The sequence below is a fragment of the Dermochelys coriacea genome, chromosome 13 (assembly GCF_009764565.3).
Source record: "Dermochelys coriacea isolate rDerCor1 chromosome 13, rDerCor1.pri.v4, whole genome shotgun sequence".
Lineage (NCBI taxonomy): Eukaryota > Metazoa > Chordata > Testudines > Dermochelyidae > Dermochelys > Dermochelys coriacea.
Genome location: NC_050080.1, coordinates 36,781,695 through 36,799,223, shown reverse-complemented (window position 1 = coordinate 36,799,223; position 17,529 = coordinate 36,781,695). Strand labels below are relative to the sequence as shown.

The 17,529-nt window shown below is 42.3% G+C and overlaps 1 protein-coding gene across 1 annotated transcript; it reads right to left on the bottom strand.

Moving 5' to 3' along the window:
* Positions 1 to 3,126: 3,126 nt before the first annotated feature.
* On the bottom strand, positions 3,127 to 16,342 carry LOC119841632 (olfactory receptor 9I1-like). The gene is made up of 4 exons (XM_038369183.1): positions 16,256 to 16,342; positions 14,365 to 14,661; positions 12,469 to 12,562; positions 3,127 to 3,404 (listed from the first exon to the last, which is right to left on the bottom strand). Exons 1-4 carry the CDS (start codon positions 16,340 to 16,342, stop codon positions 3,127 to 3,129), a joined length of 756 nt encoding a protein of 251 aa, XP_038225111.1.
* Positions 16,343 to 17,529: the final 1,187 nt, after the last annotated feature.

Sequence of the window (17,529 nt, the reverse complement as noted above, 5' to 3'; positions counted from 1 at the left end):
ACAAATATCAGCTACCACTGTCACACACTTCCTTCTTTCAGTGGCTAAGTTCAAGGATTCATGGAAGGATAGAGGGGAATTGGTCTGTTTCTATGCTATCACTTTTAAGAGCATGTTAAGAAATATGGAAACAAAAGTCCTTTTATAGGAATGACTTATAGGTGGCTTAATGCTTTGCATTACCCTCTCAATCTCAGTCTCAAAGAAAAAATGGGAAAAGTAACCTATCCATACTATCACAAGAGAAAACTGATACTTCAGGTTCTTTATCCTTGCAATTGTTCTAGAACAAAATATTAAACAGGTGCTCTTGGACTCGAGAATGTGGGTTTAAAGCTAGATTGGCACCACACAATGAATGTTGGAGGTGCCAAGAGCCCCATACCAACCTTCCACATGTCCTCTATACCCGTCAAAAATGCATGTTTTCTGGAACATCCTAACTGTCAGGGTGGTTGAGCACTGGAATAAATTGCCTAGGGAGGTTGTGGAATCTCCATCTGTCAAGGTTCCAACCCCATTCTGAATGCAAGGGTACAGATGTGGGGACCTGCATGAAAGATACCCTAAGCTTATTCTTACCAGCTTAGGTTAAAAACTTCCCCAAGGTACAAACTTTGCCTTGTCCTTGAACCCTATGCTGCCACCACCAAGCTTCTTAAACAAAGAACAGGGAAAGAGCCCACTTGGAGATGTCTTCCCCCAAAAATATCCTCCCAAGCCCTACACGCCCTTTCCTGGGGAAGGCTTGATAAAAATCCTCCCCAATTTGCATAGATGAACACAGACCCAAACCCTTGGATCTTAAGAATAATGAAAAAGCAATCAGGATCTTAAAAGAAGAATTTTAATTAAAGAAAAAGTAAAAGAATCACCTCTGTAAAATCAGGATGGTAAATACCTTACAGGGTAATTGGATTCAAACACAGGGAATCCCTCTAGGCAAAATCTTAAATTACAAAAAGACACAAAACCAGGAATATATATTCCATTCAGCACAGCTTATTTTCCAGCCATTTAAACAAAAGGAAATCTAACGCATTTCTAGCTAGATTACTTACTAACAAGTTCTAATACTCCATTCCTGGTCTGTTCCCGGAAAAAGCATCACACAGACAGACAGACCCTTTGTTCCACCCCCCTCCAGCTTTGAAAGTACCTTGTCTCCTCATTGGTCATTTTGGTCAGGTGCCAACAGGGTTATATTAGCTTCTTAACCCTTAAGAGGTGAAAGGGTTTTGACTCTGGCCAGGAAGGATTTTATAGTTCTGTATACAGAAAGGTGGTTACCCTTCCCTTTATATTTATGACACCATCACTGGAGATTTTTAAGAGCAGGTTAGACAAACAACTGTCAGGGATGTTCTAAATAGTCCTGCCATGAGTGGACCTCTAGAGGTCTCTTCCTGTCCTATGATTCTATGAGATAATGCTCTCACAAAAACTTTAAGGTTTTCCTTGTGCAAATTTGTGTATTTTCGGGGTGCTGGAGGAATTGATATTACCAAGCAGTAATTATTTTAGTGACGAAAAGAGTTATTTTGAGAAAATGGAAATATGCAATTTCTCCCTCCTACACAGACTTGCTTAATGAGCTCTCCATGATGACATTAATGGAAAAAAATGACGCTGTCTTATAAAAACACTTGGAAAACATATAAAGATATCTGGTCACACATGAAACTATTGCATACTTTTGCAGTTTAGTATATATTAGTCTTCAATACTCAGAGGATATGTTCTCACATGTTTACCTATTTAGTCACTTTAATAGGTGATGCCCTGGATGATCTCTGCAAGTGCAGGGTTTTTATTTGTTTACTTGTTTGGTTACAGGTTTACAAAATAATGAACATTGAATTTGATTATTTATACGTGTTGTGGAAAAATTAACCACACATTGTGTTTGGATCAGAACAAACCTGAGGTTCTTTTATTCAAGCATGCGTATACAGGGAGAATCAGCTGGAGCTGCTCTGCATAAACAGAAAATACAGGAGCTTATATAGCTGAAAACCACAATTTGTCAAACCCACTTTCTTCAACAGCATTTTCCTTATTTGACATATAGTGCAAGCTTCAACAGTAGCTTTGCCTTACTTGGAGTTTAGCAAAAACAAGCTTTTCCTGTTATTGACTGGTGTTTTATTTGTGGTTAAATGTTTTTTTCTAACTTCTAGCAGTTATGGTTACATTTCTTAAGCTGTGCTGTTTGCAATTGCCCCTCAATGGAATTTTCCACACTTTCTTTTTATGCTTCATATACACAGTTAGTCTGACAAAGTTTTAGGCCTAGAAGTGTAGACCTACTAGGTTTTCCTTTAAATATGCTATATCCATCTCGGGAATGTATTTATAGATGTTTTGCTTTGTTATGTGTTTATATTTAATGTCAAAACAATAAAATTAAAGTTTAAAGATGGCTCACTCATTCACACCATGGCTTCCCACTATCCCCGTTCTTCCTATTTCTCATTGCAATAGGAGAACCACTGGCTGCCAGGGTTAGAGAGACTGAGATAAGATAGGGAATAATAACCAATGTAGCTGTGCTAACTAACTTCTAGCAGTTATAGTTACATTTCTTAAGCTGTGCTGTTTGCAATCGCCCCTCAATGGAATTTTCCACACTCTCTTTTTATGCTTCATATACACAGTTAGTCTGACCAAAGTTTTAGGCCTAGAAGTGTAGACCTACTAGGTTTTCCTTTAAATATGCTATATCCATCTCGGGAATTTATTTATAGATGTTTTGCTTTGTTATGTGTTTATATTTAATGTCAAAACAATAAAATTAAAGTTTAAAGATGGCTCACTCATTCACAGCATGGCTTCCCACTATCCCCATTCTTCCTATTTCTCATTGCAATAGGAGAACCACTGGCTGCCAGGGTTAGAGAGACTGAGATAAGATAGGGAATAACAACCAATGTAGCTGTGTCAGGGTTTATACCTGCTGAGGATCTGCCCAATTTACCTAAATAAATACAACTGAATAGGAGATGCAAATGTAAAAAAATGCTGAGTATCTTCTTGCTATAACTCAGGAGGGCTGACAAGGATTTGGGTCACCTAAATTGGTCATTTCAGACCAGAACTGATTTATTGCCATATCAATTACCCTCTCTAAATCCTACCTTTCTGTAGAGCTCTCCTCAAGGCCTCCTTGACCTCTTTGTTTCTCAGGCTATAGATGAGGGGATTGAGCAGGGGTGTCAAGATAGTGTAAAGGACAGAAAACACTTTGTTTGGGGCTCTGAGTGCACCAGTGTTTGGTAATATGTAGATAGTCATTAGGGTCACATAGAAAATTGTAACCACAGTAAGGTGGGAGGAGCCGGTGGAAAAGGTCTTTTGCCTCCCAGGGATAGAAGGGATTCTCAGGATGGTGGAGATGATATAAACTTAAGATGTCAGGGTCAAAAGAAATGCGGGGACAGTGTCTATTAACTGATGTCACTGCAGGAGAGTTTAATGACTGGGGTGAGAGCACAAAAATGATCAATTTCATTAGGGCCACAGAACGCTAATTGCGACACCAAAGATATTATTATGATAATAAGTATGACTGAAATTATCCAAGATGCGTCTGCTAGCTGGATACAGAACCTGCCACTCATATGGGTGACATAGTGCAGTCGTTTACATATTGGTAAGTAGCGATCAAAAGACTTCACAGCTAGGAGGTAACATTCAGGGTTAGTAGCAGAGCAAAGCAGTAAAACTGTGTGATGCACTGGCTAACAGAAATGATCCTATCTCCCATCACGAGACTGGGTAGCACCCTGGTCAGGGTGGTGGATATGTAGCAGGTCTCCAAGCAGGACAAATTCCCCAGGAAGAAGTACATGGGAGTGTGAAGGTGCTGATCAGCCACAACTAGCACCACAGTGAGCATGTTTGCAGCCATGGTTGTGATGTAGATCACTAAAAAACAGCAGGAAGAAAAGAATGTGCAGATCAGGGAGGTTTCTGAATCAGAGCAGGATGAATTTGAAGATAGATGTTTGATTTTCCCCTTCTCCTTTCTCCATGAGATGTACGTAGGTTTCCTCTTTCTCCATATAACGGATCTAGTGATGGAGAAAAAGTAATAATTAGTTATTGCGGATGCTGTACAATGAAGCTGGGTGGATATCTGTCCCTTTCATTCCATAATAATTCACACTACCAAATGAGATCAGGGTTTACATTTTATCACAATAAAAAAAAATAATAAAAAAACAAAAAACCTGTTTCACACTCAAGCTTTGCACAGAGTTCTGGAATAGAGAATCCACCCCCCCCCCCCACCTTTCGAATAAAGCAACAACACAGTTAACTGTTCACTTTCTGCCCCTGCCACAGGTTTTGTTTTTTTCATGTGTGGATTAATAGATTTTAAGGCCCAAAAGGGCTATTAGATCCTGTATAACACACACCGTGGTTTCCCAGTTTCCCCCACATTGAACTCAATAACCTGTGTTTGGCTAACAGAGATCTTCTAGAAAAATGTCCAGGGCCAGGTCTTTAAGGCTATTTAGCCACTTAGTAGAAATTTAAAAGAATCTAGGCTCCAAAGGATTAGCAGCTTCAATGGGTTTTAGCCATCTCGATGCCTTTTAAAATCTAACCCTCTTTCTTGATTGGATGGCATCAAGAGACAGGGAATCCAATCCTACACTGACCTTGGTAGTTTGTCCCACAGGTTAATCACCCTCTCTTTTAAAAATATGTGTCTATTTCTAATTTAAATTGGTCTGACTTTAACCCCGACCATTGGATTTTGTCCATCCTTTGTCCACTAGTTTCAAGAGCCCTTTGGTACCTGCTCCTTTCTCCCTATTCCCTGTAATCAAGTCAGCTCTCAGTCTTGTTTTTGATAAGCTAAACAGTTGGGCTCTTTGAACTGTTTCTCACCATAAAGCATTTTCTCCAGCCCTGGCATAATTTTTATATCTCTTTGATTTACAATCATCTGTGATCTTGCATCGTTCCTCTTAAAATGTGGACCCCAGAACTGAATCATAGAATGTCAGGGTTAGAAGGGACCTCAGGAGGTCATCTAGTCCAACCCCCTGCTCAAAGCAGGACCAATCCCCAACTAAATCATCCCAGCCAGGGTTTTGTCAAGCCTGACCTTAAAAATTTCAAAGGAAGGAGATTCCACCACCTCCCTAGATAACACATTCCAGTGCTTCACCACTCTCCTAGTGAAAAAGTTTTTCCTAATATCCAACCTAAACCTCCCCCACTGCAACTTGAGACCATTACTTCTTGTTCTGTCATTTGCTACCACTGAGAACAACCTAGATCTTGCCTCTTTGGAACCCCCTTTCAGGTAGTTGAAAGCAGCTATCAAATCCCCCCTCATTCTTCTCTTCAGCAGACTAAATCCAAGTTCCCTCAGCCTCTCCTCATAAGTCATGTGTTCCAGTCCCCTAATCATTTTTGTTGCCCTCCGCTGGATGCTTTCCAATTTTTTCACATCCTTCTTGTAGTGTGGGGCCCAAAATTGGACACAGTACTCCAGATGAGGCCTCACCAATGTTGCATAGAGGGGAATGATCACATCCCTCGATCTGCTGGCAATGCCCCTATTTATACATCCTAAAATGCCATTGAGTGCAAGGTTGGAGCAGCAAATGGCTAGGAAAAGTTCATTATGCAGGTGTCATAGATAGATAGATAGATAGATAGATAGATAGATAGATAGATAGATAGATAGATAAGGGGCTTAACATATATATCTTCTTTGTGTTTCATCCATTTCTCTAGCATTATCATAATGAGATGCTTAAGTCCTCATTCAGGCAAAGCTGCCAGGAAGTGAGGACTCTGTCTAATAGGAGTGTTCTTCTTAGTGAGGTAAAGTCTGAGGAAGAGTTTGAGGGTTTGCCCTGAGACTAGTAACACTCACCTTTAGTCCTGAGCATGAAGCTGCGGCCTCTCCATCGATGGTGACTGGGTTTGCTCACACAGTCAGACTTGTCCTCTGCTCGGGAGACACGTATATGTTGCTGTGGGGATGGCTCTTTCTCCTGTAGCCCAGCATGATTGTTTGCCTCACACAAGCTTTTATATGATTCCTGCTCTGGATCCTTGCAGGGTTTATCAGGTGCAACAGCCTCCCCTGGCCCTTCCTGCTTCTGGGATCTCCCTCGGGCCCTACTGCTGGTTATATTTTACAATTATCTTCATAGTGGAATTAACACTGTGCTGTTGGTTAAAACAGTGTAACACCAAAGCTGATGCCACGAGCATTCAAATCCCAGAGGAAATCTCCCCTTTCCCCACATGTTCTTTGTCTGTGTCAAGAGCCCCGGAGAATGGGAAATAAATGTTCATGTCTTTAGTAATAACATCAGGCTCTAACAGACCATTTGCCATCCATCTCAAATGACTTTATACCACATGGCCAGTATCTTTATCCCCATCATACTGATCTGGAATCTGAGGCACTGGGAAAGGAAGTGATTCCCAAAGGATTGTGAAACAGGACATTGGCATAGGTTCCAGGTTTCCTCAGTCAAAGTGTGTCACCGTGGCTGCTGGATCACACAGACTGAGACCTTTTGTTTATTAACGTTAAAAGACTTCTGTATGTGTCACAGGGATTTGTGTTGCTGCCCATCAATGTATCATCTGAGCAAATTCAACATAAAATCAACAGTAATAGCAAAATCCCTTCTAGATTTAATGCAGACTCTGGCTCTTTCCTCTTTTTGGGGTGGTGTGGGGAAGAAGCCCTCTGTTTATGGGTGGAGTTTTTCGTATTGATTTTTTCTATTATATTCATTCTCTTTTTCTGGTGGAGATTTGGTTGGGGTTTTGGGAGTACAAAGCAGAGTCATTTTATATTGCTAAATACTATAGAATCATGGAAGATTAGAGTTGGAAGAGACCTCAGGAGGTCATCTAGTCCAACCCCCTGCTCAAAGCAGGACCAACCCCAACTAAATCATCCCAGCCAGGGCTTTGTCAAGCCTGACTTTAAAAACCTCTCAGAATGGAGATTCCACCACCTCCCTAGGTAATATCCAAGTCAGCTCCTGCAGCAATCACCAAAATCACAAGGGTGTTATAATTGACTATGGTGACTGTGATACTCTGTACCTTGGGAGAACACCCTGCTCTCCCATGTTCATCCTTATAAAATGATTCTGTGGTATCCAATGCAGAGTTTGTCATGTTGGGTGTCTTCAGAAGGCTCATGATGTACTGAGCATTGTTGTTATAGTGGTGTTATAGTAGTGTTATAGGTTGTAGTTTCATGTATATAGTTATGTTGCTGAAATTGTGTCCTTATGGCTTAAAACAAGCCCAGGAAAAAGTCTCCAGGAGTAGAGGGGAAGTTTACACCTCATCAGGGCATGTATGGGAAAAATCCAGCCCAGCCTCACAGGAACAAAGGATAGTGGCCTAGGCAGTGACAGATGACCTGTTGGACTCTCAAGGGAGGGCAAAACCAAAGGGAAGAAAGAACATGATAAAAGGGAAAACATTTGCCATGCTCTCTTCTACCTACATCTACAGACATCACCATCAAATGACTGAAGCACTGATCAAAGGGGAGAGTCTGGCTGAAGGGCAACCTGCCAGCCTGTCATGAGAAGCATTTAAGCTTGTAAGGGCATTGAAAGTGTTAAGATCAGTTTAGAATGTGTTTAGCTTTTATTTCATTTGACCAAATCTCACTTGATGTGCTTTGACTATAATCACTTAAAATCTATCTTTGTAGTTAATAAATTTGTTTGTTTATTCTATCTGAACCAGTGAGTTTGGTTTGACATGTCAGGGACTCCCCTTGGGATAACAAGCCTGGTACATATCAATTTCTTTGTAAAATGGATGAACTCATATAAGCTTGCGGCGTACAGCAGGCATAACTGGGCACTGCAAGATGGAGGTTCATAGGGTTCGCAAAAAGAAAAGCAGTACTTGTGGCACCTTAGAGACTAACAAATTTATTAGAGCATAAGCTTTCGTGAGCTACAGCTCACTTCATCGGATGCATTTGGTGGAAAAAACAGAGGAGAGATTTATATACACACACAGAGAACATGAAACAATGGGTTTATCATACATACTATAAGGAGAGTGATCACTTAAGATAAGCCATCACCAGCAGCAGGGGGGGGAAAGGAGGAAAACCTTTAATGGTGACAAGCAAGGTAAGCTAATTCCATCAGTTAACAAGAATATCTGAGGAACAGTGGGGGGTGGGGTGGGGGGGGGTGAAATAACATGGGGAAATAGTTTTACTTTGTGTAATGACTCATCCATTCCCAGTCTCTATTCAAGCCTAAGTTAATTGTATCCAGTTTGCAAATTAATTCCAATTCAGCAGTCTCTCATTGGAGTCTGTTTTTGAAGCTTTTTTGTTGAAGGATAGCCACTCTTAGCTCTGTAATCGAGTGACCAGAGAGATTGAAGTGTTCTCCAACTGCTTTTTGAATGTTATAATTCTTGACGTCTGATTTGTGTCCATTCATTCTTTTACGTAGAGACTGTCCAGTTTGGCCAATGTACATGGCAGAGGGGCATTGCTGGCACATGATGGCATATATCCCATTGGTAGATGCGCAGGTGAACGAGCCTCTGATAGTGTGGCTGATGTGATTAGGCCCTACGATGGTATCCCCTGAACAGATATGTGGACAGAGTTGGCAACGGGCTTTGTTGCAAGGATAGGTTCTGCGTTAGTGGTTCTGTTGTGTGGTGTGTGGTTGCTGGTGAGTATTTGCTTCAGATTGGGGGGCTGTCTGTAAGCAAGGACTGGCCTGTCTCCCAAGATCTGTGAGAGTGATGGGTCGTCCTTCAGGATAGGTTGTAGATCCTTGATGATGTGTTGGAGAGGTTTTAGTTGGGGGCTGAAGGTGATGGCTAGTGGCGTTCTGTTATTTTCTTTGTTGGGCCTGTCCTGTAGTAGGTGACTTCTGGGTACTCTTCTGGCTCTGTCAATCTGTTTGTTCACTTCAGCATATATCCCATTGGTAGATGCGAAGGTGAAGGAGCCTCTGATAGTGTGGCTGATGTGATTAGGCCCTATGATGGTATCCCCTGAATAGATATGTGGACAGAGTTGGCAACGGGCTTTGTTGCAAGGATAGGTTCTGTGTTAGTGGTTCTGTTGTGTGGTGTGTGGTTGCTGGTGAGTATTTGCTTCAGATTGGGGGGCTGTCTGTAAGCAAGGACTGGCCTGTCTCCCAAGATCTGTGAGAGTGATGGGTCGTCCTTCAGGATAGGTTGTAGATCCTTGATGATGTGTTGGAGAGGTTTTAGTTGGGGGCTGAAGGTGATTGATAGTGGCGTTCTGTTATTTTCTTTGTTGGGCCTGTCCTGTAGTAGGTGACTTCTGGGTACTCTTCTGGCTCTGTCAATCTGTTTCTTCACTTCAGCAGGTGGGTATTGTAGTTGTAGGAATGCATGATAGAGATCTTGTAGGTGTTTGTCTCTGTCTGAGGGGTTGGAGCAAATGCGGTTATATCGTAGAGCTTGGCTGTAGACAATGGATCGAGTGGTATGATCTGGATGAAAGCTAGAGGCATGTAGGTAGGAATAGCCGTCAGTAGGTTTCTGATATAGGGTGGTGTTTATGTGACCATCGCTTATTAGCACCGTAGTGTCCAGGAAGTGGATCTCTTGTGTGGACTGGTCCAGGCTGAGGTTGATGGTGGGATGGAAATTGTTGAAATCATGGTGGAATTCCTCAAGGGCTTCTTTTCCATGGGACCAGATGATGAAGATGTCATCAATGTAGCGCAAGTAGAGTAGGGGCATTAGGGGACGAGAGCTGAGGAAGCGTTGTTTTAAGTCAGCCATAAAAATGTTGGCATTCTGTGGGGCCATGCGGGTACCCATCGCAGTGCCACTGATTTGAAGGTATACATTGTCCCCAAATGTGAAATAGTTATGGGTGAGGACAAAGTCACAAAGTTCAGCCACCAGGTTAGCCGTGACAGTATCGGGGATACTGTTCCTGACGGCTTGTAGTCCATCTTTGTGTGGAATGTTGGTGTAGAGGCTTCTACATCCATAGTGGCTAGGATGGTGTTTTTAGGAAGATCACCAATGGACTGTAGATTCCTCAGGAAGTCAGTGGTGTCTCGAAGATAGCTGGGAGTGCTGGTAATGGAGGGCCTGAGGAGGGAGTCTACATAGCCAGACAATCCTGCTGTCAGGGTGCCAATGCCTGAGATGATGGGGCGTCCAGGATTTCCAGGTTTATGGATCTTGGGTAGCAGATAGAATACCCCAGGTCAGGGTTCTAGGGGTGTGTCTGTGCGGATTTGTTCTTGTGCTTTTTCAGGGAGTTTCTTGAGCAAATGCTGTAGTTTCTTTTGGTAACTCTCAGTGGGATCAGAGGGTAATGGCTTGTAGAAAGTGGTGTTGGAGAGCTGCCTAGTAGCCTCTTGTTCATATTCCGACGTATTCATGATGACAACAGCACCTCCTTTGTCAGCCTTTTTGATTATGATGTCAGAGTTGTTTCTGAGGCTGTGGATAGCACTGTGTTATGCATGGCTGAGGTTATGGGGTAAGCGATGCTGCTTTTCCACAATTTCAGCTCGTGCACGTCGGCGGAAGCACTCTATGTAGAAATCCAGGCTGCTGTTTCGACCGTCAGGAGGAGTCCACCCAGAATCCTTCTTTTTGTAGTGTTGGCAGGAAGGTCTCTGTGGATTAATATGTTGGTCAGAGGTGTGTTGGAAATATTCCTTGAGTCTGAGACGTTGAAAATAGGATTCTAGGTCACCACAGAACTGTGTCATGTTCGTGGGGGTGGAGGGGCAAAAGGAGAGGCCCCGAGATAGGACAGATTCTTCTGCTTGGCTAAGAGTATAGTTGGATAGATTAACAATATTGCTGGGTGGGTTACGGGAACCATTTTTGTGGCCCCTTATGGCATGTAGTAGTTTATATAGCTTAGTGTCCTTTTTCTTTTGTAGAGAAGCAAAGTGTGTGTTGTAAATGGCTTGTCTAGTTTTTGTAAAGTCCAGCCACGAGGAAGTTTGTGTAAGAGTACCCAGAAGTCACCTACTACAGGACAGGCCCAACAAAGAAAATAACAGAACGCCACTAGCCATCACCTTCAGCCCCCAACTAAAACCTCTCCAACGCATCATCAAGGATCTACAACCTATCCTGAAGGACGACCCGTCACTCTCACAGATCTTGGGAGACAGGCCAGTCCTTGCTTACAGACAGCCCCCCAATCTGAAGCAAATACTCACTAGCAACCACACACCACACAACAGAACCACTAACCCAGGAACCTATCCTTGCAACAAAGCCCGTTGCCAACTCTGTCCACATATCTATTCAGGGGATACCATCATAGGGCCTACCACATCAGCCACACTATCAGAGGCTCCTTCACCTGCGCATCTACCAATGGGATATATGCCATCATGTGCCAGCAATGCCCCTCTGCCATGTACATTGGCCAAACTGGACAGTCTCTACGTAAAAGAATGAATGGACACAAATCAGACGTCAAGAATTATAACATTCAAAAAGCAGTTGGAGAACACTTCAATCTCTCTGGTCACTCGATTACAGAGCTAAGAGTGGCTATCCTTCAACAAAAAAGCTTCAAAAACAGACTCCAATGAGAGACTGCTGAATTGGAATTAATTTGCAAACTGGATACAATTAACTTAGGCTTGAATAGAGACTGGGAATGGATGAGTCATTACACAAAGTAAAACTATTTCCCCATGTTATTTCTCCCCCCCACCCCACCCCCCACTGTTCCTCAGATATTCTTGTTAACTGATGGAATTAGCCTACCTTGCTTGTCACCATGAAAGGTTTTCCTCCTTTCCCCCCCCTGCTGCTGGTGATGGCTTATCTTAAGTGATCACTCTCCTTACAGTGTGTATGATAAACCCATTGTTTCATGTTCTCTGTGTGTGTATATAAATCTCTCCTCTGTTTTTTCCACCAAATGCATCCGATGAAGTGAGCTGTAGCTCACGAAAGCTTATGCTCTAATAAATTTGTTAGTCTCTAAGGTGCCACAAGTACTGCTTTTCTTTTTGCGAATACAGACTAACACGGCTGCTACTCTGAAACCGTTCATAGGGTTGTGTCTGGGACTAGAGATATTGGCTAGTGTCATTCAGTTGCATTATCCAAGCAGTAGCTGGCCAAAAGTGCTCACTCACATAGCTGGGAGCAGCTTACATGCTAGAGACTGTGCGTGAACACCCTCAGAGTGGGGGTTCTCATAGCAGAACATGGCAAGGCTGGCTTCCAGAGTTGAGGACTGGGGTGACCTAGAAGATTACCAGTCCAGATAACACTAGGGGAACATCACAGAGACACATTCTGTAACTACCATATAATCAAAGCAATACAATTGTATAATACAGCACCTAACAGAAATGGTTCTGTCCCCAGCCAGGGACTGGAAGCACCCTGGGCAGGATGGTGGAGCTGTAGCAGGTCTCCAAGCCTAACAAGGTCCTCAGGAAGAAGTACATGGGTTGTGAAGGTGTCGATCAGCCACAACTAGCACAACGATGAGGATGTTCCCAGCCATGGTCATGACAGAGATCATTAGAAAGAATAAAATCTGCAAGTTCAGGGAGATTCCAGAATCACAGGGGAATGAATTGAATGATGAAAGTTAAATTGTGTCCTTCCTCTTTCTCTCTTTTGAAAAGGAAATTCCTCAAACTGACCCCCGACTTCCCCCCACCCCCCCACCCAACAATTGATTCTGGCTTCAGAAAATCAGCCAATTTTGATTTAAAAAAATATGTTGTCAAATAATTCCTGAACATCTCTACTCCTTACATCCACAAACCTCTACAGCCCCCGCCCCCCACAACCCACCTACACACACATTCCATGCCTACATTAAAGCTAGCCACGACTTAGCAGAGATGGCATCTAAGGTTGAATTAAACCTGGGAAAGTTTTATCTGGGTATTCCTATATACCATCTTGACAGAGGGGATTCTACTCTATGTTTACCTATTTAGTCACTTTAATAGTTGATGCCCTGGATGACCTCTGCAAGTTCAGGGGTTTTTTTTTGTTTACTTGTTTGGTTACAGGTTTACAAAATAATGAACATTGAATTTGATTATTTATACGTGTCATGGAAAAATTAACCACGCATTGTGTTTGGATCAGAACAAACCTGAGATCCTTTTATTCAAGCATGCGTATACAGGGAGAATCAACTGGAGCTGCTCTGCATAAACAGAAAATACAGGTGCTTATATTGCTGAAAACCAAAATTTGTCAAACCCACTTTCTTCAACAGCATTTTTCTTATTTGGCATATAGTGCAAGCTTCAAAGGTAGCTTTGTCTTACTTGGAGTTTAGCAAAAACAAGCTTTTCCTGTTATTGACTGGTGTTTTATTTGTGGTTAATGGTTTTTTCTAACTTCTAGCGGTTATGGTTACATTTCTTAAGCTGTGCTGTTTGCAATCGCTCCTCAATGGAATTTTCCACACTCTCTTTTTATGCTTCATATACACAGTTAGCTTGACCAAAGTTTTAGGCCTAGAAGTTTAGGCGTACTAGATTTTCCTTTAAATATGCTATATCCATCTCGGGAATGTATTTATAGATGTTTTGCTTTGTTATGTGTTTATATTTAATGTCAAAACAATAAAATTAAGGTTTAAAGATGGCTCATTCATTCACACTCTCCCTTGAGTCAACCCAGATTAATTTATCTTCCTGTCATTAAAACCAGCTCAGTTCTTATGAATATGATCCTGTTTCTGAGAGCTGTTCTCAGGGCCTCCTTGATCACTTTGTTTCTCAGGCTATAGAAGAGCAGGTTGACCCGGGGAGTCAGGGCGGTGTAGAAGACAGAGAACATTTTGTGCAGGTCTCTACATTCATTGGTGTTGTGTAGCACATAGACAATAAAGAGGGTCCCATAGAAAATGAAACTACAGTGAGGTGGGAGGAGCAGGTGGAAAAGGCCTTTTGCCTCCTGCTAGTGGAAGGGATTCTCAGGATGGTGGAGATGATACAAATATAGGAAGTCCGGGTGAGTAGACATGCTGGCAGGGTGTCTACAGAGGAGATGAAGGAACTCACCACATCAGCCAGGCTGGTGTTGCCACAGGAGACTTTAATCACTGGGATGAACTCACAAAGGAAATGGTCAATTTCATTGGGGCCACAGAAAGTTGACAGTGACATCAAAAACATTCCTATTGTGCTAACTAGGAGTTCACTTGTCCAACAGCCTGTCATGAGCTGGAGGCAGAACCTGGCATTCATTTGGGCTGATAATGAAGAGGTTTACATATCACTAAATATCTGTCATAAGACATCACGGCTAAAATGTAACATTCCTCCATTAAATGAAACTAAAACAATAAAATTGTACAAAGTACCCCCTGACAGAAATGGTTCTGTCCGCAGTCAGGAGATTTGCCAGTATCCTGAGCAGGATGGCTGAGGTGTAGCAGGTCTCTAAGCAGGACAAGTTCCTGAGGAAGAAGTACATGGGGGTGTGAAGGTGCTGATCCACCACAACTAGCACAATGATGAGGGTGTTGCGAGCCATGGTCATAACATAGATCACTAGAAACAGTAGGAAGAGGAGAACATGCAGTTGTGGGACATTCCCAAATCCTAAAAGAATGAATTCTGTGATGAATGTGTGGTTTCTCCCTTCTTCTTTCTTAATGAGGTGTATCTAGAAGGAGGGAAAAAAGCAACAAACAAAGGAGGAATTTCCTTTGCTATTTAACTAAATAAAGTTTCACCCAATCAAGTAAATGATAGTTGAAATAAGAATTCGAGAAGGTCACATATTGTCTTCTAGGGCTGAGACATCTGAGATTCTCCAATCAACCCTGGTAATGTTGCAGCAGAACAGAGCAGGGATCCATCTAAGTAGGGTTCCTGTGTTAAAACGTGTCCCATACCAGATACTACAGAGGAATATTTAAGCTCGCACAATGGAATAATATTATATATATGGGGAATTCCATCCCCGCACCAGACATTTAATTGTTAGCTTATGTCAAAGTGTATAACTTTTCGGGTGAGTTGCTCAATAGTGCAATATCATCAACAAAGTCTATGTCTTCTAAGCAGTTGACTTCTGCTGATGCTTTGCTATACTTATGACATTGCACTACTGAGCGGTACCTATGAAAAGTTACAAAAAAGAACATGGCATAAATAGGAGGCCAAGTGGGGCTCAGAAATAGTTATGTGAAAACATACAATGTGGAAACCCAGAGGTCAAGCATTAAAAGGCAAAAAGTTCATATACCTGGGCAGCACCACATTAATCCTCAAGAAGGAAGGGACATCAGGGATAGGAAAGGCAGCTGTAATATTTACTAAACTCAGCAATGTATGGAAATCAAAGATATACATCACCAGAAAAAAACTGAGATTTTTTTTCAGTAGAAACATAATCTCGGTGCTAATATATGGCTGTGAGAGCTGGAGAGCTACTAGAACCTTAGACAGAAACCTAGACACCTTTGAAAATAAATGCCTGTGAAAGATTCAGGGTGTTGGTGGGAAAGACTCGATCACCAAGAAAGGGATCCAAGATCTCACCAACCAGCAGGTTGTTTCCACCAGAATCAGAAGGAAGCAATACACGTATTTGGGGCATGGGCCGGGATGATGTCCCTAGACTTTGTCTGCTAGAAGTTGGGAATGGGTAACATGGGATGGATAACTTGATGATTACCTATTCTGTTCATTCTCCCTGAACCACCTGGCATTGGTCACTGTCAGAAGACAATATAATGGGCTAAATGGACCTTTGGTCTGTCCCAGTATGGCCATTCTTAGGTTCTTATTAACTCCCACATGAATCTCTCAAGTAGAAATCAACTGGTGTGCAGAAATGAGGACAACCAATAGAACTTTAAGAAGAGCTCTTAGCTAGGTGGGGAAGAAAGCCAACCTTAATGCAATAGAACAAAAGGAATCAACAGTAGCAAATGACAGAGAGGAATGGAAGAGATTGGTTTCCATCCTATGCACCAACATTGGCACAGGAAGGATGTTACAAGAAATAATAATGCTTAAGTTCTGTAAGAGGCATGTCTTGTACATTGCAAATGTAGCTTGTGTCACTATGAATATTGATTTGTTGCTTAGTGCACTGACCCTCACAGTAATAGGGAAACTGACTCTGCCCAGGGCTCTGCCAAGGACACAAAGGGAACCCCCCCAGGCAGACACACACAGAGATGCTTCTCACTCCCATTGACTCTGCAACTCACCTAGGAATCCTCACACACATTCTGCCCCAGTCTCACCCTGTAACCCAGCTGACCTGTGTGAATCTCTGTTTGTGGACTGCAGGGACAATGTCTGTTGATGCCCTGCTGCAACGGAGCAGCCATACCTCAGTTTTCCCAGCCAGTCTCTCCAGGATCTCATTTCAGCAGCATTAGGAGCTCTGGCTGCTCTCCTTTCAACTATGTTATGTTTTCCTACCTATGTAAGATTGCCCAGGATTTGACCCAGGAACGATCAGATTTATTTTAATCCTCAGCATGATGCAGCGTCTTCTCTGCTGATGGGTTTAGGAATCAGGATCTGCTTTCCACTCTCACAATGTCACACACTCTCATTTTCTCTGCAAAGATACCTTCAGCTTGCTGACAGGCTGCGCTGCTCTTGCTTGATTCACGCTCCTGTGTATATTACACAGAACGTTAATGCCCCCTGCTCCATTCTTACAGCATTTGTGGTTTCTTGAGGCAGTAAGGATCTCCCTTAAGGGGGGAATTATCACCAGCTTCCTTGTTAAAACTAGTCAAGGCCATTGCAATCTACCTACAAGCTTCACATTAAATATTCCTCTTTGTCATTTCCTCCCTCTCGCTCTCTCTCTCTCTCTCTGTGTAGACCTCAATGAGTGAGAAATACACATCCATCATCTTATTAATTTTACTGACCACCAACAAGGCCATTTTATTCCATAATTCACAATGTACTTCTCAGCAGCAGGTAAGTGTCAATGTTGCTGTTTTACAAGTGAGTAAACTGAGGCACATAATGTGGACTGCACTTGGGATCACCCAGCAGATTGGGGCAGAGCCAGAAGAAAATCCAGGGGTCCTGACTTCAAAGCATGTAGCATAGCCATGCAACTATGAAACACATTATGTTTTGTTAAGAGGTGGTACCAAGAGAAACAACAGATAAATAGGTTTCAGAGTAGCAGCCGTGTTAGTCTGTATTCGCAAAAAGAAAAGGAGTACTTGTGGCACCTTAGAGACTAACAAATTTATTAGAGCATAAGCTTTCGTGAGCTACAGCTCACTTCATCGGATGCATTTCCTCACGAAAGCTTATGCTCTAATAAATTTGTTAGTCTCTAAGGTGCCACAAGTACTCCTTTTCTTTTAACAGATAAATAGACATTTCAGTTACGAGCTATGCAAAATACCAATACAAGATGAGGTCAGAAGTATTCAGAAGAAATATTTTGGCCAGCCCTATTCATGTATCCTTTTCACACCATTGCAATTGAAGTTACCCTGCATATTTCCTGGACATTCTCCATCACAGCTAAAGGACTTCA